At 37.6% G+C, this 26,446-nt stretch overlaps 1 protein-coding gene across 2 annotated transcripts; it reads left to right on the plus strand.

The window, feature by feature from the left end:
• Window positions 1-23,114, plus strand: eif4ba (eukaryotic translation initiation factor 4Ba). 2 transcript variants are annotated; one of them, XM_067446629.1, is made up of 15 exons: window positions 1-84; window positions 2,503-2,643; window positions 3,887-4,092; window positions 5,365-5,481; window positions 5,873-5,927; window positions 6,018-6,161; window positions 6,685-6,804; window positions 8,770-8,934; window positions 9,037-9,277; window positions 16,306-16,394; window positions 17,939-18,182; window positions 19,175-19,212; window positions 19,490-19,619; window positions 20,296-20,368; window positions 22,768-23,114. In XM_067446629.1, exons 1-15 carry the CDS (start codon window positions 72-74, stop codon window positions 22,843-22,845), a joined length of 1,854 nt encoding a protein of 617 aa, XP_067302730.1. In that variant the 5' UTR covers window positions 1-71; the 3' UTR covers window positions 22,846-23,114. The 2 variants fall into 2 exon arrangements, with proteins under 2 accessions (XP_067302730.1, XP_067302731.1); XM_067446630.1 differs by lacking the exon at window positions 20,296-20,368.
• The last annotated feature ends 3,332 nt before the right edge of the window (window positions 23,115-26,446 follow it).

A 26,446-nucleotide genomic window follows, 5' to 3' on the forward strand; every position in this document is an offset into this window, starting at 1 on the left:
TATGGCAGCGATGACGTCGTGCACCAGGCCACGCCCCCATCCGGGGATATGACACGCACTCCTTCTCCAGCATGGCGGCTTCAGGTGAGGATTTTATAGATTTGTGCCACGGCCGGTTAAGAATTTTCGGGTGCGACAAGTCATTTGTGCCAGGGAAATTTATTTCAATGGTAGATAAAGTGTGTCCGAGATGACTGCAACCGTGTTGGGTGTGATTTAGCGACGAGGGCTGATTGTTGAAGCTTGGTTTTGAGTTGTGAAGAGCCGCTGCGTCGAAATTGCACCAGCAGCTGTATGTGCAAACGCGAAAACATATTGACCAGCTTATTTACTTTCTATTCAGACAACACGCAAGCGCTGTTCACGGCTCTTATTTACTCTGTTCGTGTCTCCTTCAGAAAATAAAGCACATGCAAGCCAGTGTTTACATGCGTGCGGCTTTGTGTTGTTTACGTTAACTATTTTTTTTTTTTTCCAAATGTAAATGCGGTATTGCTTTGCTTCGTATACAGTACGACTAACGCAATATAAACAATTGGCTCAGGCCCATGCATGTAAGCGCAGGCGCAGAATTGAGGGAGGGGCTGCTGTAACTTCATACATTCACTTAACACGTTCCCGCGTTTATCTGACAGCTTACAACGCCTTGTATGAGCATAAAGAGCGCATATAAATATTCATTATGTTAGCGCTCATTGGTCTTCTGCACTGTCCCAGGACACGCTCAGTACAACTCAATTGGAACACTTCTGCTGTCCCGGGACAAGCAGTTGTCTTTGTTTTTGGATGAATTGTGTTGATTTATTAGAGGGGGCATTTTACAGAATAACTGGGGTTTCCCTCCCTAATGCATTTTTATATTAAAACTAATGCAAGTTATATTAACTCAAATGCACTTGATTTTTATGTTAATTATATGTATTTTTATATTTTCCTTATTAATTAGTTTTACTTTTTAAAAAGTTCTCTCTTTTTAATCACTATTTTCTTATTTGTGATACTAATATTTCAGTCTCGTTACAATGATTTTGTATAGTAAATAACTTTACCATCATATATATTTTCATTGCCTCAGGCCAGGCGGAAGCCTTGCATTGTCACACGAAACCATAACATTGTTAACTGTCAGCCATGTTACCATACTGAGGACATATATTTAAAAATATAGATGTAGCTTGAGATGGCACGTATAATGCCATCTAATAACGCCTATAGTGCACCCAAAAATGAAAGTTCTGTCATCATTTAAACACAGTTCCAAACCTGTATAAATAAAACGTTTGTAACCACACCATTGACTTCCATAGTATTTTTTTTCCTACTATGGAAGTCAATGGGGCCCATCAACTGTTTGCTTACAAACATTTTTCAAAATATCTTCTTTTGTGTTCAACAGAACAAAGACATTCATAAAGGTTTGGAACAACATGAGGGTGAGTAAATGAAAACAGAATTTCTTTTTTGGGTGAACTTTCCCTTTAAACACATACTTTTTCTGATAGAATTGTAAAATCGCACATGCAGGGTTTACTTTAAAAAATCTTCTTGTCATACTGGAAAAAGCACACATTTCACCGAATGACGTGGAGGTCTTCTGCACTGTCCCGAGACAACAAAACTGAAACCACTCATATGCATTCATATGTACATCTAAAGCACTTTTTGGAAGTCCATCTGGCTTTGGGAGATCTCACCTCAAATTCCCATACAGCTGTCTTAAGTGAAAACTACACAAAAACACATTTGTACACATCTTGTCAAGCTTTAAACCTCTTTTAAGGTTCAATTGTGATTCACTTTTGAAATCATAGTGTGTTTTGATTTTGTATGTATTACGGGACAGTATAATCATAATTCATAGAGTTGTCACTCAGAGACTCTTTCTTCCTTCACCTTCCACACAGGTGACTGCCATTCAGAAACCAGTTTCTCTAAGTTGAGCTGAAGGATAATGTTGTCAGAACTTCAGCACTGTTTTGGTTTTGCAGCGGGGTGTCGTAGCCCTACAGTAAACACTGATTCAGTTTCACAGAGCAGGAATGTCCTGACAGTGCAGTTGGTCACAAAAGAGCTCAGAAGCATGTAGTAGCTCACAACAATGTCTTTCTCCATGTGTTAACCGTCCGCAACAGTAGAGTCGATCTGCCATTGAAAACATATTCGTGTTTTCCAAATGCTGCAGTTTGTCTATGCAAATGATGTAGTGCCGGTTAGTCCACATTTCCCTTTGATACTCTATTATAATTATTGCAAAGGAAGTACACTAACTTTGCATTGTTCGACTGCATATTTGTGGATCTTCTGATAGGTCATCTAACTGCAGGCACAATGGTGTTATATTGTAAATGTAATGTATGTTTAGGCCACAGTGCAGCATATATTACAATCCGTTTCTTCTCATTTGTGTTCGTTATCATGGTCTTGGCGTTTGAGCCTTATGGAGAAGCATTGGAGGCTTGTCATGCTGTTTTCAGAACATACTAATTGTTTATTTCCTGACAGCTAAAAAGAATAAGAAAAAGGGTAAGACCCTTACCCTGACGGACTTTTTAGCGGAGGACAGCGGGGGAAATGCTCCGCCAAGTTACCCACCCGCAAAGCCCACAAGCTGGGCTGACGAGACCGATGACCTGGAGGGAGATGGTGAGAGAAGTTTGAATCATTTGAATTGTTGGCACTGCTTTCAAAATATACTTTTATAATCTTAACAAAAAAAAGTTAATTAAAAATTAAAAAATAAATATATAATATCCCGGTAATATATCATCCCGCATCAACCCTGGTTACAAATTTGGATACTTTTATTAGTTTATTTCTGGTGAAATAAATTCATAAATGAATGAGAGCCAAAATATTAATTGTCATGGCTGTATATTTACTGAGTAATCCACTACTTTGTAGAGGGAGGGTCAAAATTCAAAAGATTTGGAATCAAGTTACAAGGGGGAAAAATTACTTTAGAAAGATAGCAGCAGCATATATAATTTTTAACACAGAGAATGGTAATTCTATTAATAAAATCTGTTGACTTTAGAAGTCTTTGTTGCTTTATATGCCAAAAATTCTAAGTTTATTCTTAGAATTTGTATTATGTTCTTGTTGTATTTGTATATGTGCACTGGAATCTTCAGCACTAAAAAAAATCCTTGTGTATGCAAGAACACATTGGCAATAAAATAAAGCTCGCTCTTCTAAAATGGGAAAAGGCACTTGCCCAAAGTGTGCATGCGTGCAACTCAAGAAGTGTTAAATATATCTTATTATGCTTTTAGGTTCTAGATCTAAACAAACTTTTATTTTGGTGTCTTCATTTTTAAAGGCCCTATGGCGATCTCAACGAGTAAATTGGTAAACTTTACACTTTTTCCAGTGGTCACAAACTAAATGTCGATAACTTTGCATAAAACTGATACTACTTTTCTTTCAAAGAGGAATATCTGAAGAGCAAATAATGGTCAACACAATTGCATAGATTAGAACATACCTGTTTGAGTGCCATAAATATAATTTTTCACAAAGTTTGCGTGCCTGTAACTCTAGAAGTATTAAAAATATCTAAATATCTAAAACAATTTCATACAACATACCTCTCTGAACACTAATGACGTTACGAGCTCATATGACTTTCTTTCTTCCATGGAACAAAAAATGGGATGAGGTTGCAAACCTGGCACACCGTCTCTAAATAATACAAAATATTAAAAAAAAAAACATTTTCACAGAAGGCTATTGTTTGGATTTCACATGGATTATTATATGATGCCTCACCTGTATTGTATGGGAAAGAGAAGCTTCTTACAGAGAATAAGGAAAGTAGTTTGGGTTTGAGTCGACATGAGGGTGAGTAAAATAATGTAGAACCATCCCTAATCAACTTCTTTTATAGTTACTACATCCTGGCACACAGAAGATGACGTGTACCGCGCGCCGCCCATCGATCGGTCCATTCTACCGACGGCTCCACGTGCTGCCCGTGAGCCCAACATCGACCGCTCCCGTCTGCCCCGCAGCCCCCCCTACACCGCCTTCCTGGGCAACCTCCCCTATGACGTCACCGAAGACTCCATCAAAAACTTTTTCCGTGGACTCAGTGTGAGTATCTTGTCTTCCTGTGAGCCTGCAGAAGGAATGTTCATTTGAATTCTCACATGCATTACACCTTAACCATTTCACAAGTAAGTTTTACAAGTTCTAGCTCAGCCTTTGGTGTGAGTATTTGAGATGAGCCTTGTGGGTTCTGCCAAACAGCATCTGCTACAGTTTTTACACTTGTGCTATTTTGCATGTAAATAGTGCATGAAAAGATCGCTTTCAAAGATGTTTTTAGAACACAGCTGAGTTTCATCAACATGAGTTTCTACTTTCTAGAGTAGTTAAAAGGAAGTTTTTTTATTTTTTATAAATAAAAATGTCATTATTAGTTCTTAAATTTGATAACTTTCACATGCCATTACAACTTCAACAAAGCAAGATACTAAGTTTATTTTCTATATCCATTTAATATGACGACATTACCTTTGAATATTCTTCTGTCATCAACACAGTGTCAGTTCTAGTATAGCGTTTAGAAATGTGATTTTTTTTTTGTGCCCAATATTGCATTGCGTGCATTATTTTTATGTACACACTACCGTTAAAGTGTTTAAGTCAGTAAGAACTTTTATTCATAAAGGATGCATTTAATTGATCAAATAAAGTCATTTAAAATTGTACAAGATTTCTATTTCTATTATGCTGTTTTGAATTTTCTGAAGGATCATGTGACACTAAAGCCTGGAGTATTGATGCTGAAAATTCAGCTAAAATCATCATAGGAATATATTTTAAATCATAATTTTGAAATGATTCCAATAGAAAACAGTTATTTTGAATGGTAATAATATTTCACAATATTAACGCTTTACTGTATTTTTGATGACATAAATGCATCCTTAGTGAACATAAGAGACTACTTTCAAAAACAAAAATGTTATTTTCAACCGTAATCTATCTGTTCATATAATCCTCCAATTAATTAAATTAAATTGTCTAAAGCAGCATAATCTCTGAAACCAGCATTTCTTCAACGCTGCCTTCTGTTCAAAAGTAGCTAGAGGGTACAGAACTGACTTAATAAAATGGATCCGGACGCAACGGTCTCAAGATGCAACTTTAATTTGATTTCAATTACCATTTTTTAATTTAGTTTTAACTTCACAATGCAACATGTGCTTCAAGATGCTGTAAAAACAGATGGACACTATACCACATTAAATAACATTTTGGACAGAACATGAAGAATTGTTGCAGTTTTCTTTCCCATAGAATAAAACGTATGAAATATTACAATTGGTATTATTATTATTTATTTTTTTATTCATACAGATCAGTGCCGTTCGCCTCCCGAGGGAGCCCAGTAATCCAGAACGGCTGAAAGGCTTTGGTTATGCAGAGTTTGATGATGTGGATTCTCTGTTGCGTGCACTAAGTCTCAATGAAGAGGTGAGATCCACTTGCCAGTTACTTTGTTGTTTGAATGTCTATTGACTAACGATATAACTTATTCTTTACATGAAAACCTATGCAAGTACATAAATGGTTCTGGGTAGGGTTAGCGTGTGGTTGGACCTCCTAGCTCCACCCATTACATCCCCATCTCGAGAGGGGAAGCAGGACGTTCAGAGAGGAGGAGCTGGACCTCATGCTCCACCCATGGCTCTGCAGTGAGCAGCCTCTCATCAGTGTTGGTGTTAGGGTTATTTCAATGGTGGCCACATGGTGGTGCATGTTATCTGTTACACTTGCACAAAATACAGGTGCATGCTCACAGTTTGTGTAATGAGCAGCAGTGTAGTATTCTCATATTAACCCCATCTTCTTTCTTTCTTTATAGAACCTTGGAAATCGCAGGATCCGTGTAGACATCGCTGACCAGTCCAATGAGAAAGGTGTGGATCTGAGAAACCAATCTGTTCATTTACAATTGTGAACTTGTATTATTGGAGAAAAAATAATCATGCTTGTTTTCTCCTGCTCAGAGAGAGATGATCGATCCATGTCCGGGCGAGACCGTAACCGCAGTGACCGAGACATGGGCCACGACAAGACCGATTCTGACTGGCGGGCAAGGCCTAAATCTGAGGCCGATGACGGACCTCGCAGGGACGACGCTTTTGGAGAGCGTATGCAATTACTTAATCCGACAAGTATTTGTTGGAGCAAAACTATGAGAGGACACTACTTTGTATCTCTAGTTTGAAACAAAACTACTCATTGTAAGCCACATGACAAGCTACTAGCAAAATGTATTCTATGATTATTTACAACAATCTTCACATGGCACATTTATTTGACATGCTATTAAGTAATTGGTTATTGGCCAGCACTGAAGAGCGAGTAAAATAAAATACTTTTCACAGACAAGGCTTAAACTAGTCCCAGACTAAAATGCATGCTTGAGCTGTTTTAACTGAAAGCAGCTTGCACTGGCATATCTTAAAAGTTTTAACTGAAAGCAGCTTGCACTGGCATATCTTAAACTATGTAAGTGCCATTGTTTTGTCTCAAGGCCTTATCTGGCTTAATCTAAACCCTGTCTGTGAAAACTGGAAAAATGTAGTAATAAAATATATTCATATGTTGTGTGCTTTATTGTTTTTAACATTTGATTCAAATTGATGGATTTTGTTACCATCCTCTTCTTAGGATCCCGGGATCGATTTGATTCAGACCGTGGCCAGCGGTGGGACAATGATCGCTATGATGGCGGAAGAGACAGATACCGGGAACGTTTTGATGATAAAGAGCGCCGAGACTATGACAGAGGTATATAACACTTTCGTACATTTCAAGCACTAGAGGTTGGCACGGGAATATGAAAGACTGGTTGATTAAACTAGTCAGAAAAATGTCCACTCGGAAGATAAGCAAGATAAATATTTTGAAAGCCTACACACAACTTTTCTGTCATGTCAAACTAGCATATAGGCTTATACTACCGGTTATAAGGGACAATACAGTATGAAATCTTAAATCAGTTTAAAAGAGAAACATTATGAATGAAAGTTACTTTAAATTTGAACAGTTGCTAATGAAGATGGTTAATTAATGTATAGTTGTCAGTACGCATCAAGCTTTTTTTGTGATTTTTTTTTTGCCACCCGTCATGTATACAGAGACTTCTCATACATGAGAAGCCGGTTCAAACCCAGACACAAATGTGGACTAACTTTTATTTGAGGAAATCTGTTTATAATAGGCTATTAAGTTTGAACTTATTAGAGTTAGAGTTGATTTAAATAAGTATGTCTATAATGGGTATGTAACTTAAATCAATGCTCAAGTTTAATATTAAATAATCATAATGTAAGCTATGTTCCCTCTAAGCTGAGCGCGTGCGTGGCTGCGCACTTGTGATGCCATGGCCGCACAGAAAGAATAACATTTTGTGCAGACGGCTGCCGCAAAATGAGGCTAGAAATCCGTTTGATTGTACTTTAAAGAGAAATAATTCTCATTTAAAGTGCACTGCCTCTGTTCCAGAGTTAGTATCGCTATAGTGTTAGAACCGGTGAATGCATGCGGTTTACAGGTTTCATAGAAAGAGAATTATGTAAGCGGCAATGAGTCATGTTTGCGGTCCAGATAGATCAATATGAGAAGCAACGTAAAACAAAGACGTGAAATAAAACGTCATCATGTTTTAAAGAAGAGTTGCTTGACTATTAGTGGAAATAACGGATGATGGGCACAGCACGGTAACAAAACAGACATTTACAGTTACACCCACCACAAGTGTAGCATGCAAACTCAAAACACCTCAGTCAGTTTAAATAGATGCGTGTGTGTGGTTTGGGTTCGGAGATGGTTAGATAACTATAAAAGAGTTCACATCTTCCCTTGAACGTACTTAGCTATTAGGTCTATATAATAAAAACATTTTTGCTGTTTTTTTTTTGTTGTTGTACAAATTGAAGCGTTTAAACTGATATAATGATATAATTAGTTTCTATATTATATTATAAGCTATATTATATTATAATTGTATTATAAGCCTAATAAAGAATGGATCTCACAAGGGGATTGTTTAGGGATCCTTGTGAGATTTCCCTAAGGTTTAGGAATATATATATATATATATATATATATATATATATATATATATATATATATATATATATATATATATATATATATATATATATATATATATATATATATATATATATATATATAACGAAGTTACATCAATGGTTAAATAATATATAAATGGCACATTAAAGTTAATAGTTATAACTGCACGATGAAACCACTTTTTGTGTGTGTTTACGTATGCTGTTAGGAATGGTATAAAGAATGTTTGTGCTCAGGTGACCAGAATGTCCGCCCAATAGAGAAGAGTTTTTAAGAAATTAGAGGGTATTGAATGTAAGGTAAACACATCACATTGTGTGTTTTTTATTTTAATATTTCATGTTTTTAGTGCCATTCAGTATTTGATTTCATAGATTAAGTAATCTCTATTTCAAATGGATCATAAATACAGGCTGGCTCAGTCGCAAAAGTTTTCATACATTTTTTTTTAACATCCATGCAAGAACAGAATAGAACAGAAGACTTATGGCAGTTTCAGTAGCATATACCTCTTCTCCAAAATCCAACCACAAAGGCTCAGTGCTCTCTCTGAAGGTGCCCCTGTGGTCGAGATGCAATGTTAACCCCATTTTTCCAAAATCAAACAGGTCACTAGTTAGTTTACCTTTTATAATTCTGTGTTTGTCATTATTTCAGGTTATGATTCACGCAGTGGTGGACGTCGACCATTTGGAAGCGGTTTTCGACGTGACTATGATGACCGGAGGGATGATTTTCGGGGTAGCGGGGAGCGCTATGGGGATCGATTTGGTGACCGTGAAGAGAGATACGAGAGACGGGATGAGAAGCGTGAGGACAGAGGTGGGCTGATGCATTGGCTTTTGTCTGGGTCGCTCCAGGAAGTGAACGTAAAAATGTCTTTAATCAGATCATCTAAACACACTGTACTGCGTTTGTGTTTAGGTCCAACTCAGAGGCCCAAGCTAAACCTGAAGCCCCGCAGTGTGCCTAAAGAGGAAGACCAGATCAGCAGCCCTTCACCCTCTTCAGGACGAGCTGCATCCATTTTTGGGGGAGCCAAACCTGTGGACACAGCCGCTAAAGAGAGAGAGGTGGAGGAGAGGCTTAAGAAAGAGCAGGAGAGACTGCAGAGGCAGCTAGAAGAGGACAAAAACAGAGGACCTGAACGCAAGCCCAGAGAGAGGTACATTCCTGACCACAATCCAACAACTGTGGGTTTTTTTGTATTATTATTTTTTATGTACGCTTCTCATGAAATCAGTTAGTGTGATGCTACTTATATTAATGTGATATTAACTCACTTAACTTAATATTAGTCTAGTTTTGTGGCTGGATTATTTCATCACGCACCAAATAAATCATTTACATGTAAAGATATCGACAACTTTAGGATTAGTGATCGACTGATATATCGAATTCCCGATATTTTTCTCGATATTTAAGCATTTGCCCATAAACGGGTATCAGTGTTGTAATATCGGATTTCCCAATAAATGGCGCCATCTTGTGGACGTTTTAGGAATTGCATACAAGCGTGCCATTAAAGGGGGGGGTGAAAGACTCAGTTTCAGTCAATCTCATGTCAATCTTGAGTACCTATAGAATAGTATTGCATCCTTCATATCTCCGAAAAGTCTTTCGTTTTATTATATTTGTAAAAGAAATATGGGCTGTACCGAGTCTTTCCGGAAAAAACCGAGCGCCTGGAGGCGTATCGTGTGGGCGGAGCTAAAGAATGACATATGCGCAAAGCGGTGACGTCCTCAACCGTGGAGAAACCCATCTCAGCTATCTCAGCTAATAGATATGATCCAGAATCTAATTCGGAGGCTGAAATTGAAACAGCAACAGAGAGCAATCCGTCTCTGTGGTAAGTACTGTATTTAGAGGCCTGTCGACATGACATGATTCGGTTTATGGACTATTGTATGCGACCAAACCTTAGTAGCAAGCAAAACGGTTTTGCAGGTCAGAGTAGTGTAACGTTATAAGTTACATAGAACAGCAATGGAGTCCGTTAGTGCATTTGAATGACGAAGCACGCGATCGTGTCGTTTACTGATGTTTACATACGCGACGATAAGCACAGCACAGACATTTGAAGCAGTTTTACTTACCGGCTGCTTCCAGGACCGAACCTTTATCGCTGGGACGGCTCCGTCAAAAACACACTTCTTGGAGTGTGGAGATCCACTTTGCGATGCGACTGAAGCATTTCTGCGTTCAAATCGGTTCAAATGCAGCCCTGCCTTCCCGGAATGCTGTGCTGAAGCGTTGAAGTCGCTTAATGTCAAAGTGGAGGAATGAAGTGGAGCGCGGCGCGGACTATAACCGACATTAGTGTTCACGGACGACTGGATCTGCAGCTGAGAGTTTACAGCGTGCATTTCCTCTCTCGCGCTAGTGACGCGCGCGCGCACCCTACCGGGAGAAGAGCCCGTACAGCCCATACAAGGACCTTCCGCTCTATTAACGTCAAGTAGACCCATACTCGAAAAAAACTCCCAGAAACTTGTGAGAAACCGGAAGGAGTATTTTTGACACAGAAATACTCTATCAAACGTCCAACATTAGTTTTTGAAACTTTGACTATGTTTAGGATGGGAATCCAAGTGTTTAACAGTGTAAAAAGCTCAGTATGCATGAAACAGCATTTCACCCCCCCTTTAAAGGACTGTCTGAGAGGAGATGAGTCAACAACGGTGTTCAAAGATAAAATAACCTGCATCGTTTAATTAATAAACTTTGTTTAACATTCACAATTGAGATATGCAAAAATAAGATGTTATGATATGATGTTATGTAGTTTAAACTTGGCCCAACTAGAGACAAACTCACTGACAGAGTCAGTCAGGTACTCCGTCATGTCACAATAAAGACGTAACTTCACATGAATTAAATAAAACAGCCATGAATGAGAGCATGTTGGAAATAAAAGCGTCAAACTTCTTTATCTCTCTGTGTTTATGCTCAGTCATGTTCAGCCGTTCTCTCACCGAGTTGTTGCTCCAGCATATAGGCTAGTCACCATATGTAAACAAGATCGACTCGTAGTGAGTTTAAAACTCTTTAAATTATATTAACGTCTGCTATAAAACATGTATATAATAAACATCTAATTATTTACAGCTCCGTGAGACATGCAAGTTAAACGCAGAGATGAAAACAGCGCTATGTCACCAGCATTTTTCATAGACTGACACGAACATTAATTTTTATACCGTACTAGATGAGATTGGCTCTATAAGGAAAATAAACAAACCCGCGAATACATCATAGCTATTACAATGTTAAAATATTCACTCTTTAGTCTATTAAACATATAAACCTTTTAAAACTGTAGTTTAAAATGAATGCTTATATTTATGCTCATAGTTATGGGGAGTTGATAGACTCAACTCTCATTTATTTATGTTCTCCATTTGAAAACATTAGACTTTATAAATGTATTTTGCCTGTTGTTAATATGGCTGTATTTATAAATAAAAAGGTGAAACAGCATTAAAGGGGTACTTTAGCGCTGGGAAGATGAATCTGTATTTAAACTGGGTCATCAATGTAGTAGAAATGTGAAATTATTTTAGAATTTGGTGCCTTCTAGACTGAGAAAAGACAGAAAATGTATTTTTGTCTCATGGGGATGAAAGACTACAATCCTCAGAATGCTTCGCTGCCCTGTGAGGCCATTCCCAAAGCCACCGCTACTGGATTACTGTGACTGAGTTGGAGAAGACACTACAATTAAAAACTGAACGTGTCTGTTCAATATAATGAGTGCAGGACTAACTGCAGGAGTGAGATAAATGAGCTGATGAGCTCTCGTGATGAGAGCTGCGGTAATCGCGACTACACTCGCGGCATACATTCACAACGCGAGTTCAGTCTGGCGCGTTTCAGTTCATGATTTTGCAAGCTTAACTTTCATAGAAATTAATTTGAGAAGTTAAAAGACTTACATTGCTCACCATAGCTCCGCTTAAATGAGTGCCTGCAGCTGCCTGCTGAGCTCTGAGTGTGATCTCCCATCCCACGTGCGCGGGTTCAAAGCACAAACATTTGAATATACTCCAGGGTTTCTACTGATACAAAGCCATATGCTAATCGCTGAAGTAACCCTTTAATGTTAAAAAGACCTTGCACTGATTTATTGATGTAAATGCCTTTTGTTCTGTATGTAAGGGAGTGAAACTGCAAAAATTAAAGTGTTAAAAAAGCTCTTTTCATACTGTTGCTGTAATTGTAAAAAAAAAAAAGAAATAACACAATAAATAAATATTGGTTCTATATAACAGTTATCTACGGAGCCCCTAAAGGGACGTGGTGGAGGATTTTTTTTTAGGTGGGGAGGTATTTTTTTTCCCCTAAACCTTTTGCGTTCCCTCGCAAAGACATTTGCGTTCCCTCGCAAAACTTTGCGTTCCCACGCAAATATCTTTGCGAGGGAACGCAAAGTTTTGCGAGGGAACGCAAATGTCTTTGCGAGGGAACGCAATGTTTTGCGAGGGAACGCAAAAGGTTTAGGGGAAAAAAAATACCTCCCCACCTAAAAAAATTCCTCCACCACGTCCCTTTAGGGGCTCCGTAGTTATCGCCACAAAAACATGTAAATAATTGGTATCGGTATCGCTTATAAAAAATCAATATAGGTTGATCACTATTCAGAATCCATGAAATTTAGGCTGCTATGTTCACACTTGCAGCTCAGTTCCTTGTTTCTTTTAGTTTGGACCCAAAAAGAAAATGCTACATATAGGCCTGCTTCGCTTATATGGAAGTAAAACTGTGCCACTGGATTTTGTATTCTAATTTTTAGCACTGAATTTTGTTACATCGAATTTTTAACACTGAATTTTATTTTGCATCTAAATCAGACTTTGAATTTTAAAAGCCATCGAATTTCTAGCTCTGTTTTTTTTTTGCCTATGACATTTTTTCAATGTTTTAAAAAAATTCAGTGTAAAAAGAAATTCAACATCTCAAAAAATTCAGTGTAAAAAAATTCAACGTCTCAAAAGATTCAGTGTAAAAAAATTCAACGTCTCAAAAGATTCAGTGTAAAAAAAAAAATGTCTCAAAAAATTCAGTGTAAAAATATTCAGAGTCAACATCCGGGTAACCAAGGAGAAGCAATCGATCCCTGTATCAAATCATCCAACATCCAGCCAATCATTTACGCTCCATTGGTCATGAGTAAACTCACTGAAGCGCCATCGTGTGTGTTCTGAGCCATGCTGCTGAGCTCTGGAGCTCACCTGAAGTGAACTTCCCCGCCAGTGCCGTTTCTAGGCATAGGCAAACTAGGCGGTCGCCTAGGGCGCCAACAGCTGGGGGGCGTCAATGAGTCCCCGCCCCAACAAGATTTTTTAGTTGTTTCATATATATTTTATTATTAATATTTCGTACTTTTGCTATTTCAAGGCATTATGATTAGTTGCGATTATTGGAGTGAAGTCGCCATGGTGATAGTGGAGCTGCTGTAATGAAATGAGATCATGTAGAGGGCGGCAGGGAACATCGTCATCCATGGCGTTGTAACGCTTGTGTCCGAGTGAAAAATGCGGATAGCTCACTTAATGTAACTGGAGAGTGGATGCAAACACGGAGGCGATTAACATCAAACAGATCGCACTTTATTCCCCGCTGAACTCTCATCACAAACTCCCTTTCCGTCAAAAGCATTACTTAATAAAACAAAATAACTGTTAGCAACAGAAAACAGAAAATAATCCCCACACATGGGAGCTCAAGACTCAGTGCGCACATACACAAAAGGCAGACTTCGTTTGCAGGGAGCGCGCGCAACTCTTAAAGGGGCCACACTATATTTCTACTTGTTACAGCGTGCTTTAGTTTCATCATCATGAAAAGGTAAAAGCCATCAGGGGCTCAGTATCGTAAAAAGAAAGCGAAATATACAGGTATAGCCTACTTATTGGTTACTTGTTCTCTACTAAGCTGGTCCCTCTATCATAATGTTGAGCAAAACATTACACTGAATATTAGTACTGGACGGACCACACGCCATGCTCATTTCAGGTGCAGAACATTATAGCAGTTAATTTGAATAAAAAATTTTTTACATCAGAGATAGCTGTTTAGTGTAAATTGATCAAGTAGGCTAATACTGTCATAACCATGGGCGTCACTAGGCCCTTTTTTATGAACTTATGCATCAGCCCCCCCTAAAAAAATATGTGATTAACCTTTAAAACATGAAACTGGCGCAAGGCTTCGGCTACTGCTTCGTCCCGTGTTTTAGTCTTTGTGTCACTGTGTTCTTCAATCCGCAGCGGCGCCGAGTGACATGGTTTTCAAGCTATTGTTATCTAATTTTTTGGCCTTCAGAACATCTTAAAATACACATATGTAGATCATAGAAATCAAATTTTTCTCGGGGGAGCATGCCCCCGAACCCCCCAACATCTGTGATCTCAGAGATAATAAACCTAGCTACATTATTCGATTAATGCATGTACAATATGCCCATAAAATAAGGAAGTCATATTTACTTAATAAGTTGTAGTTTAAAAAAAAAAAAAAGGGGGGGGGGGGGGGGGGTGCACAACATATGAATCTCGCCTAGGGTGCCAGAAAGGCTAGAAACGGCCCTGTTCCCCGCCTTCCTGTTTCAGCATCACATGACCAATGGAGCGTAAATGATTGGCTGGATGTTGGATGATTTGATACAGGGATCGATTGCTTCTCCTTGGTTACCCGGATGTTGACTCTGAATATTTTTACACTGAATTTTTTGAGACGTTTAATTATTTTACACTGAATCTTTTGAGACGTTGAATTTTTTTACACTGAATCTTTTGAGACATTGAATTTTTTTACACTGAATTTTTTGAGACTTTGAATTTCTTTTTACACTGAATTTTTTTAAAACATTGAAAAAATGTCATAGGCAAAAAAAACAGTGCTAGAAATTCGATGGCTTTTAAAATTCAAAGTCTGATTTAGATGCAAAATAAAATTCAGTGTTAAAAATTCGATGTAAAAAAATTCAGTGCTAAAAATTTGAATACAAAATCCAGTGGCACAGTTTTACTTCCATACGCTTAGCATTCACAATGTCATGTTTAACACAGAACCTAAAGATAAGAAATAAATAAAAAAACACTGCTTTTATGTAGGGCTAACAATTATTTTGGTAATCGAGTAATCAGTCAATTGTTATGACAAGTAATCAAGTAATCGGATACTTTTTTTGTGGTAATAAAAATAGACCTAAGCAAACATTTTTACAATTGTCATTATATTTATTTCAAATAAAATATCAAAATCAAGTAATCATATATTTTTTTTTATAGAAAAACACTGTTAAAATGCATGATATAATTTACATGATATAGAGAATTAACTTGTGTACATTATGTGTAGCGAGAGTTTAGACTTTTATTTTTACCAGTTGGACCCAACGGACCAACTGGTATTACAATTCATAATGGGAAATGTTGTGTGTGTGTATATATATATATATATATATATATATATATATATATATATATATATATATATATATATATATATATATATATATATATATATATATATATATATATATATATATATATAGCAGTTGTCCGATTCTGTGAGTGAATACATTAGTTATCACAGTTGAAAACCAAATGAGCACTTCTTTATCTTAAAATATTGTGTAATTGGTACTCTCAATGCGAGAATGCTTGATTCTTGCTCTAGCTGCATTATAACATTCGTATAGTGTTTGCATGTGTCTTCTAGAACAGTTAAGTTCTAGACAGTGCTGGGAGATCCAGAGAGAGCACATTTGAATTTCCAGCAGTATTTATACAAATGTAGTATATAATTTAACAGAGGGAATGGCATTCATTTTGTGTTTGTTTGTCTTGATAGTTACAAATAAAGCCAAATTGTCAATCATTTTGTTTAAGAAAACTGACCAATAATTGGACGGTTGTACTCACATGTGACTTGCGTGAACATATTTCGAAAGATTGCCTTGTGAAAAAAAATTGACCCTCTGAAGTGGTGGTTTTGTTCGAATGGCAGGGTTCACATTTTTTTCAAATGAACCGCACTAACAGCGCAATCGCATTAGAGTTTGTTTTAATCAAACCAAACCTGCCAAGTGTGAACAGATACTTGCTAGCAAAGACTGAAAAAAAATGTTTTACATGCCTTTCCTTTTTCTGTAGTCTTTTCACTCTCATTTTCTAATGCACTCAGGCATCCCAGCTGGCGTAGTGAGGACCAAGCAACCGAGCGCTCAAGGACAGGAAGTGAGTCATCACAAACAGGAAGCACATCGAGCCGGGGTAAGTGATCACTGTCCAGTCCTTAACAAGTCCACATTTTTTCTTGCAAATTTAGTACGTGCATTTTACTCCTTAGACCTCCCTAACACACAAACTGTATGCACTCTTTGATTTTATGTTGGTTAAGTTTGTGAAATATTAGGTCTTATATATTCGGTCACAATAGTTACCAGTGGGATACTGCATAGTCACGATTCATAAAAATTCTTCTATTGAAAGCACAGGTTTTGGCTGTTGATCCCAGTTGTCAATTTTTGCGGATGTGTTGGACCTCCTAGACTGCTGTGTGCGGCATCTCTGTCGTTCCTGTACCTGAGGGGGAGGCAGTTGGGGGTCACTGTGTTGGTGTGGGCTTAGATGGGAAGTGCCGTGCTGGGGCCGTCCATTTGCCAGGTGAACTTTTGTGTGGCGATGCAGAGGTGAACTGTCTGGAGGATGGGGTTGGTGTTGGGTGATGGCCCATGCACACGTCTGGGAGGTCTGGTCCAACACATCTAGTAGTTTTGAACTATGTGGAAATGGACGGATTGGCAGCCAGGTCATGTTTTCTCAACTAAAACAGTGTTATACTTCTGGTCACAATTGTGTCCGTTAAAGTTACACTGTGTAACTTTTGTAGTTTATTCTTAGCTAAAAACACTTAGTTCTTTCAAAAATATATGTGCTCATTAATGTATAATTACTTCTTTCAAGTAATAAAGTATTCTCGTAAGTTTATAATATGCCATTGAAAATACATACGGGTGAGGGGTTTGAATGCCGGTCGCCATGTTGCCCCTCCATCTCGAAAGTACATTAGCCAAAGAGGGACATACCCATAAATTCAAGCTTCGCCTTTCGCGTTTTAACACTCAATGGCACGGTGTCGAATGTGAAGAGGGGGATTGCCATGTTAGTCTTGGACTAAATCGGCCACCGTTGGAGTTAAAACGAAATTGGAATTGAGAGGAACAGAAACTAATATTCACTGGATGGTCATATACCTTTACACCGCTAGATGGGGGAAAATATCACACAGTGTAGCTTCAACAAATTTACACCTCTTACGAGCAAAATATATATGCAGGAGTATAATTCTCAAAATATATCAGTAGTAGACCCTTTAAAAATATATATGTACAAAATATGATAGTTCCATCTGTTAATTAAGGTGTTTTACTTTCTGCTTTTTGTAGTAGTCATGGGAAGACATCTTCATGTAAATGTGCAAGCAGGAATTAAACTGATTAAATCTGTTCATGTGAGCTCACACTAGTCACATGACATTGGTATCTTATTAATCAAGACAATCTATTTTTTCATTTAAAAGTTTAAATCAATTTCTTGCCCAAAGCCAACAACAACACTTTCAAAAATAAGAAAAAAAGACATGGTCACAATTAAACAGGTGGACAGTCCTAATGAAAGCGAAACATTAACTGAGTTTGAGTACTGATCATAATAAGACGCATGTAAATCTACCATCATACCAACTGTTGATATGTACAATGATTTATTACAAAGAAACCCTCAGAAGAATCCAATCCAATTTCCCCCTCCTACAGCACCGAGGCGTCGAGAGAGTGAGCGCTCTGTAGAAAACGAGGTTTTCAGCAGCCGTGACGAGGAATCATCTTTGCATGGAATCCAGACTACTACACCCAAGCAGGAGGGGCTGCCACTGAAAGTTGTTCCGGCGCCGCCTCCTAAAGAGAACGCCTGGGCGAAGAGGAGCACTATGAGTGCAGGATCCAGTGATAGTGACAGTAAACCTGTCGTCTCTCCCAATAGCAGCGTTTCAACCAAAAGGTTTCTCTCTTGATTGCTGTTATATCTAGATATACAGTATCGGTCAAAAGTTCGGAAACATTACTATGTTTTATGTTTTTGAAAGAAGTCTATAATGCTCATCAAGCCTGCTTTATTATTCATGTTAGAATTTAAAATAATGGTTTACAATTTTAATATATTTTAAAATATAATTTATTTTTGTGGTGCAAAGCTGAATTTTCACCAGCCATTTGTCCAGTCTTCAGTCACATGGTCCCTCAGAAATCATTATAATATACTGATTTGATACTTGGTTATTATTTTATGCAGAAGGATAGTACATGAGCCCAACCGGTTTCAGTTGTAATTTAAATAAATTTGATTTGGCTCAATGTTTAGGTGCTGTTTATAATGAATGGCACTACAATTTTTTTTATATAGAATTTTACACTTAAATTTTATAGCTAGCTACTTATATTTTCATTCTTGTTCTGTTCTGAATACCGTCAAATGAAAAGGATTTGAGGAATGTCTGTAAACTTTTCACTGTATTTACAGGTATTTCACATCATTTCTGAATGCAATAATGAAAAACCACTTATATATGACTAAAAAAAAATATTTGCCTGATAGTTTTAAGGCCAATTCACACAGCACAGACAAACGGCATCAAACAAGTTGGCCGTTGGGTTTAGAATTGTATAAAAAACAAATGTTATGTTCACACTGCCCCAACAGACACATACAAAATCGAGAACCCACGAAAACAGTAGAGCACCTACGGAAAAACACAAGATATTCTCCATTCATTTAAACTAATAAAAATAAAAGATTGTAGCTTTCAGACATGACCTTCTTCTCATTTTATAGTAATGCACAGGGATGTGCACTTTCAAATATTTTTTATATATTTTTATAGATAAGCATTTTTTCACTGTATATATATATGTGTGTGTGTATGTGTATATATGAAAATTTAGTGCTTTTTAGAATTGTTCTGATTTCAGTTTTTTATGTACTTTATTTTTCAGTTTGACAAGCTCATCTGATGCTCATCAGAGAACTAAAGGTAAGATTAATAAGTGTGTAGATGCCTTGAAACATAAAAAAATTGGTGGTGGAAGATCAGCTCAATCCATATTTGAATTTTTGCACTCAAGTCACTTATGGAACCCCCTCTTAACGTTAAAATGGCTTGACGTCAGGGACTTTTGTGCTTTGCAGTTTTCTCGAGAGCTTGAACATAACATAGATAATGTCCAGTAGTCTCCGTTCCTATAGCCTAATGTAGGCTAATGCCTTTATAGTAGAGTTGTCCTCTGCTGAACACTTGGCTCTCCTTACAGATGAAAACAAAACAGATGGGGTGCGCCGGGATCGGGGCCCCTCTCGGGGTCGCGGTGGGGTCTCGGGCTCTGGAGCAGGCAGGGGGCGTGGAGACGCAGCCAGCCGGGACCGAAGGAAGGAGACTGACAGGTTAGCTGCTCTCTGGCACCCCTTTTGCCCAAAAGTGTAGAGCTTTTCATTCATTTTGGAAGGATATTTTTTGTATTTTGCTATCGTGAGATTTTTCTCTTTAGATTTTATAATTGTTTCGATTATATAAGTGTGATGGTTGGACAAATCTGTCTCTGTGCTAGTTTGGCCTGTAGAACACTGTGTCCATTCGCATCTTTCCAGTCTCAACAACAAAAAAGTGCTGATTTGACTGATTTTTTTTTAATCGATTGAATGAAAAAAAAATCAGTGATTCACTCCAGAAACCTCCAGAAGCCTGCAGAGAGATCCACTGAAAAAGGTCCATGGCTAAAACAGACTGGCAGTCTGTGAACTAGACAAACTGTGAGAAGTCAGTGGGCTATTTGACCAAACAACAGTTTAAACATGCTTGAATTTCTTACTTGTGCATTTATTTGCAAATATCTCTGGGCAAGATGCATTTGGCCTCAGCAACAAGAGAAATAGTGTATGGCTCCAGAGCAGGGGCCTCAATCTTATTTCAACAACAAACATTATTACATTATTGATCGTAAAATTGGCAATTGAATATTTTATTCCTCTGGGATGTACGTCCCTGCTCTGGAGTATTTTTCTGAATGAGTGTAGAAGTTCTTGTGAGACTCTGTCTCAGTGTGTTATGCGTTGCTTGTAGAAAGGATGCAAGAAGAGAGCGAGATCTCAGACCAGCACCAGAGCCAAAGAAATTTGAGGAGCCTCCCAGCCCTGTGAGTGACAGAGATAACACTCTCTCTGGGTGTGATCCCATGATCCCCGCTCCCTGTGCTTTTACTCCTGGCTTTCATTGTTCAACAATCCTTTAATGAACATTTTCTCCACTGCTTTTTTTAGCTGCTTCATTTTCTGTAATGAAAATTACAATGTTGGTCTCAGACTGTAATTGTGATCTTCTTTTTGGAAGATGTGTGACTTAACAAATGTAAATATTGATTTGAGTCTAGACGCATAATTCTGATGCAAAGCATTGAATTATAGTCGTAGAATTGAGAGTACTGACACAAACCTCTTCAATACAAGCTTATATGTAAAAACTAAAAAAATTGACATTTCGAGCTGTTTGTACGCTGGCACATTGACCAGCCTGGCCTCCGGCCTCCTCTATCTCATTCAAATGGTACAATTATAGATCAATCTTAAAGATGCAAATGTGTTTCCATGGTTAATAAGGCTGCACGATATATAGAAATAAATTGTGAAATCGCACAGACTGACTGTGATTTTAATGAATCCGGGTGCATATTCATCCATTTGCGAAAACTTGTGAAAATAAAAGCTTGATTGTTATATATTAAAAGGATGGTTTGCACTCGTCTTCAGGAGTAAAAATAATATTTTAGCTTTTTAAAATAATTGTATTTACTCCCCAACAAATCATTATAGTTATTTGTTCCCCAACAAAATCACCCCAATAATTTTAGAAATATTTTTTCCCAAATATAGCTGTTCAAGTTCATTCTTGTATTTCTGTTCTCTATATCGTAATACATTTAGCAGATAAAGTGAATAATGTAATATCAGTTTTTATTTTTTCAATATCGTGCAGCCCTAATGCTTAATTTGAATCTTTTGTATGCGTGTGGCGTCTTCTAACTGAATGAAGTCTGCAGTCGTCTCAGCCATTGTTTGGAATTTGCTGTGGTCTGTTGCATCACTTGTGGCAGCTTCTAAATAAAGAAAAATACTTCTGTAATTGAGATCCACTCAGGTCTGTTTTCACATTGGGGTCCATCTGGATTTTCACCATGACAGACCCTTTCAAATAAACACATGGAGTTTGAACTCCACTTAGAAGGAGCTTTCACGGCAAGCGAAATGAACCAGCTTAATGGACCAGATGGAGCAGACCTTAAAAATAAACCAGGTGTTAAAGACACATTATTTTGTTAGTGTTGGGTTTATCCTGTATAACCTGGAATTAACAGCGTTAGCAGTTAAAGTTTTGACTGGCCCCGTATAGCTCAGAGAAGTTCCATAAAAAAGTAACTGAGTCAACAAATGAAAAAAAAAGCGTAATTTCATTGTGATAGTGTTATTCACCAACAAATAAAATAACAGACATTTCTATTGTAAATGTTAGATATCATGCTTGCTTATCCTCATTTTTAATGTATGAAAATGTGTTATGCATTTGGTATTTAATATATTTTATTTATTCAAATCTTAATCATTAACATACTGGTTTGTAGCGCAAATAGTTTTACGGTTTACTGCACATTGTTATTTTTATTATAGTGGCTAATGAATCAGAAGTTTTGCACATTCATAGAAAATAGCTTGCATCTGGATCTCAAATTATGGTGGATAGTGGCATCTGGATCCAGTTTATACAGGTGTGTTCACACTTCTTCTGTTCTTCTATCTTGTACTTCTCTTGATTCTTTTGGTCTGGACCAAAAAAGAAAACACTACATTTACTCATAGCTCACTTAGCATTCACCCTGTCATTTTTAAAACTTTCCAAACATCCAAAACCTTATATGTGCATACATATTATGGTGTTTTTACCAGTTGAGAACTCACAAGGAGACGGCAGTTCAAACACCTGTACAAAACTGTAATGGAAAGTGTAGTTCATACAATGCAAGAACCAGGTATTCTTCAGCATTCTAACCTTTTTAGGCTGCCATCACGTCCTGTTTTTACTCAATTCTATTTCTATTATCAGTGGAACGGCATCAGAGTCCGTTTTGGAAGCAGACCTTTTAAATGGGTCGCTTGTTTAGTGCGCACCAGGGTTCAGATTGCAGCATTCACGATTCTTCAAAAGAACTGCACTAACAAAACAGACCCATCGGAGTTTGTTTTAATCAAACAAAACCTGCCAAGTGTGAACACATCTTAAAAGACACTACAACACACTTTGAGAAAATCCACTGTGTGTAAACAGTTTCTCTCGTTACACCGATTATAGGCACAAAGTAAACCATCACTAACATAGCTTTTATTTCTAAAAGGTCAGTATCTTACACCACTAACCTGTGTCAGTGCAGGCAAAACAACAGTTTCTATGAAAATCACCTGATTTAGAGACCATGAAGAACATGTGAACCTCAAATAACAGGCATGTTTTGGTTACGTCTCACTGTCCTCTTTTTTGTTTTAACAGAAATTCAGCTCAGCCAGTAAATACGCAGCCTTGCTGATGGACGGGGAGCAGGGAGACGATGATGGAGGCAGAGATTAAGAGGTGGACGGACTACACGGACGACAGTCCAAATTGAATTACAAATTAAACCTACAGCTTTTGTTTCATGCACCACTGAAGGACCCAGATGAGCCCTTTGAGAGCAAAAACCCATGTTAGAGCAACCCCTCCTCTTCAGGACCGAAACGAAAACCTAGTGGGAAATTATAGGACTTGTTTTAAAGTAAAAGAGGAAGGATGAATGCTTATAACTAATACATTTTATAGGGGTTTAAAATACAAAATAAAATGGATCCTGCTCTTGCATACATCATACGTTGAGTGCATTTCTCAGTAGCTTGATTGCACGTTAAGTGGCGGAAAAGAATCAGGGAAAAGTGCCACAAGATTAATGGTTTCCATGACTTTTAGGGCTTCCTGAGCTTTCCGAATGAAAGTTTACAGCTGCTGCTTTACCAAGATCTATGGTCAAGTAAAGTGGTCTGTGGCCTGCGTTGTTCACCCAAATCTCACAACCTTGGTTTTTTGTTTTAAACTTGTGTTGGCTGACAGATCTGGTGTTTTGTGTTCAGGGATAATAGCCGCTGAATAATGGCCAGCAACGGATCAGAACCTGTTAGTTTCTGGTTTAATACTTCTCTGCGCTGCTTTAGGCAGAAGTCTCCCATTTTTCTCATTTATCCTTTGAGGACTTTTTTAAGCCACTCCTTTGGACTGATGTGCAATAGGAATTAAAGTATTCCTCCTAATCTCAATGTTTCAACAACAGAGACTGCTGCAGCTTTGGGTTGAGCGTATATCTAAAGGTAGTGTCATGAATTGCTTATTGATTTAAACTGTACCATCTTAAAACACAATAAAAGACTACATTGAGTCAGTTTGGAGGACATTGTGAATTATGTGTTGCTAGGGTCCAAAATTAACTTTTTGCAAAACCTGCTAGTATTGTGATGAAAGCGTTATTTTGAATATGGATAATATAAAATACAGCTTACAATTTTCTTATGGCCGATAATAAATAATGGCCAGTGTCCATTATTTATTATTGGACACTGGCCAATAAATGTATTATTTATTACAACATGCATTTTGCATGATCCCTCTTATTTAGTTAAAATTATTTACATTTTCAGTTTCTGCAAGTGGTTCCCATACTTTTTCTTGCAACTGTATATAGTTGTTTTAAATTGTAATATTTCACTATATGAATCATATCTACACTCACCTAAAGCATTATTAGGAACACCATACTAATACTGTGTTTGACCCCCTTTCGCCTTCAGAACTGCCTTAATTCTACGTGGCATTGATTCAACAAGGTGCTGAAAGCATTCTTTAGAAATGTTGGCCCATATTGATAGGACAGCATCTTGCAGTTGATGGAGATTTGTGGGATGCACATCCAGGGCACGAAACTCCTATTCCACCACATCCCAAATATGCTCTATTGGGTTGAGATCTGGTGACTGTGGGGGCCATTTTAGTACAGTAAACTCATTGTCATGTTCAAGAAACCAATTTGAACTTTGTGACATGGTGCATTATCCTGCTGGAAGTAGCCTTCAGAGGATGGGTACATGGTGGTCATAAAAGGGATGAACATGTTCAGAAACAATGCTCAGGTAGGCCGTGGCATTTAAACAATGCCCAATTGGCACTAAGGGGCCTAAAGTGTGCCAAAAACATTCCATCTGAATGTCTCAGCAGAAATCGAGACTCATCAGACCAGGCAACATTTTTCCAGTCTTCAACTGTCCAATTTTGCTGAGCTTGTAGTAGCAAATTGTAGCCTCTTTTTCCTATTTGTTGTGAAGATGAGTGGTACCCGGTGGGGTCTTCTGCTGTTGTAGCCCATCCGCCTCAAGGTTGTGCGTGTTGTGGCTTCACAAATGCTTTGCTGCATACCTCGGTTATAACGAGTGGTTATTTCAGTCAAAGTTGCTGTTCTATCAGCTTGAATCAGTCGGGCCATTCTCCTCTGACCTCTAGCATCAAATGGGGAAATTTTGCCCACAGGACTGCTACTTACTGGATGTTTTTTTCCTTTTCACCATTCTTGGTAACACTTTATTTTGATAGTCCACTTTAGACATTCTACTAACTATAAGTAACTTTGCAACTACATGTCACCTAACTCTTATTAGAGTATTAGTAGACTGTCTGATTAATATTTACTAAAACTTTATTTTTTCGGTCCCCCAACAGACATTCTACTGACTATAAGCAACTTGGCAACTACAATTCAACTTATTCTACTAACCTGAACCCTAACACCTAACCATAACCTACCAGTCTACTGGCAGTCTACTAATACTCTAATGAGAGTTAGTTGACATGCAGTTGCAAAGTTACTTATAGTTAGTAGAATGTCTAAAGTGGACTATCAAAATAAAGTGTAACCCCATTCTTTCACCATTTTTCACACACATTTTTATATATATATATAATATATATATATATATATATATATATATATATTGCCCTTGTCACACACTCAAATCTTTATGTTTGACCATTGTTCCTGCTTCTAACACATCAACTTTCAGAATGAAATGTTCACTTGCTGGCTAATATATCCCACCCACTAATAGGTGCCGTGATGAAGAGATAATCTTAAGAGTTTGGTTGCAAAACGCGATAAACGCCATTTTTTGACATTTAGATTTTATTACTGAAAATCACTGTTTAGATGTACCTTAATCTAAGTGTGAATTGCTGCCATTAATAAGATTTAAAAATGTACATTTTAAGCCTCCTACAAAATGTATTTTTTCACAAAACGCAATATCCGCCAGCCCAGTTTCTTTACAAAGTGCGATAAAGAACGTTCAGGATGCTGCGCGAGCTCAGGATGTCACGCGAGGAGAGAGTCACCGCCGGTGAAGTGCTCCGAGTCTGCTCAGTGATTTAACGATAATAGCCAAACAAAAAACATATTTTTAAAAAGAGGATTCAAAAGGCTAACGTACTATCTAACGTTTGACCTCTGTAACTGCAAACAAAGGCTACTGTACCAAATATCAACATTGATTTTCTCAGGTGTTCAAATATTTATTTGCAGCTGTATCATAAAAATAAACTTTTAAACTTTTTTTTTACTTTAAAGTTGAATATATTTCTGTGATGGTAAAGCTGAATTTTCAGTTTGTTCAGTGTCAACTTATCCATTATAAATGATTCCGGTTTGCTGCTCAAGAAACTTTTCTTCTTATCAATGTTGAAAACAGTTGTGCTGCTTGGAAACAAGTTTTGTTGTTGTTGTTGTTTTGTTTTTTGGCTTCATTGATGGATAGAAATGTCGAAAGAACAGTAATTGATTTTAAATACTATTTTAAGCCATGTGAAAATTTCAACGTTAAGTGTATTTGTACACTTGATGCAAATGGATTTATTTATTTTGGTCCCTAATGCAAGCTCCTCCTGATCTCCAAAACTCTTATGTCTCTTAAGCCTAGTTCAGACTGCACAATTTTCAAATTCGTCGGGTCTCTGCTCTATTCACACTGCATGACTATCTGGGGTATCATTCAGTCACTGCTGTGTTCACACTGCACGATGGTTTGACGACAGAGGAGTTCACACTGCATGACTGAACAAGAGGAAGAATCGCCAACAACTCTCTCTCTCCCATGCGCAAACT

This window comes from Pseudorasbora parva, chromosome 6 (assembly GCF_024679245.1).
Source record: "Pseudorasbora parva isolate DD20220531a chromosome 6, ASM2467924v1, whole genome shotgun sequence".
Classification (NCBI taxonomy): domain Eukaryota; kingdom Metazoa; phylum Chordata; class Actinopteri; order Cypriniformes; family Gobionidae; genus Pseudorasbora; species Pseudorasbora parva.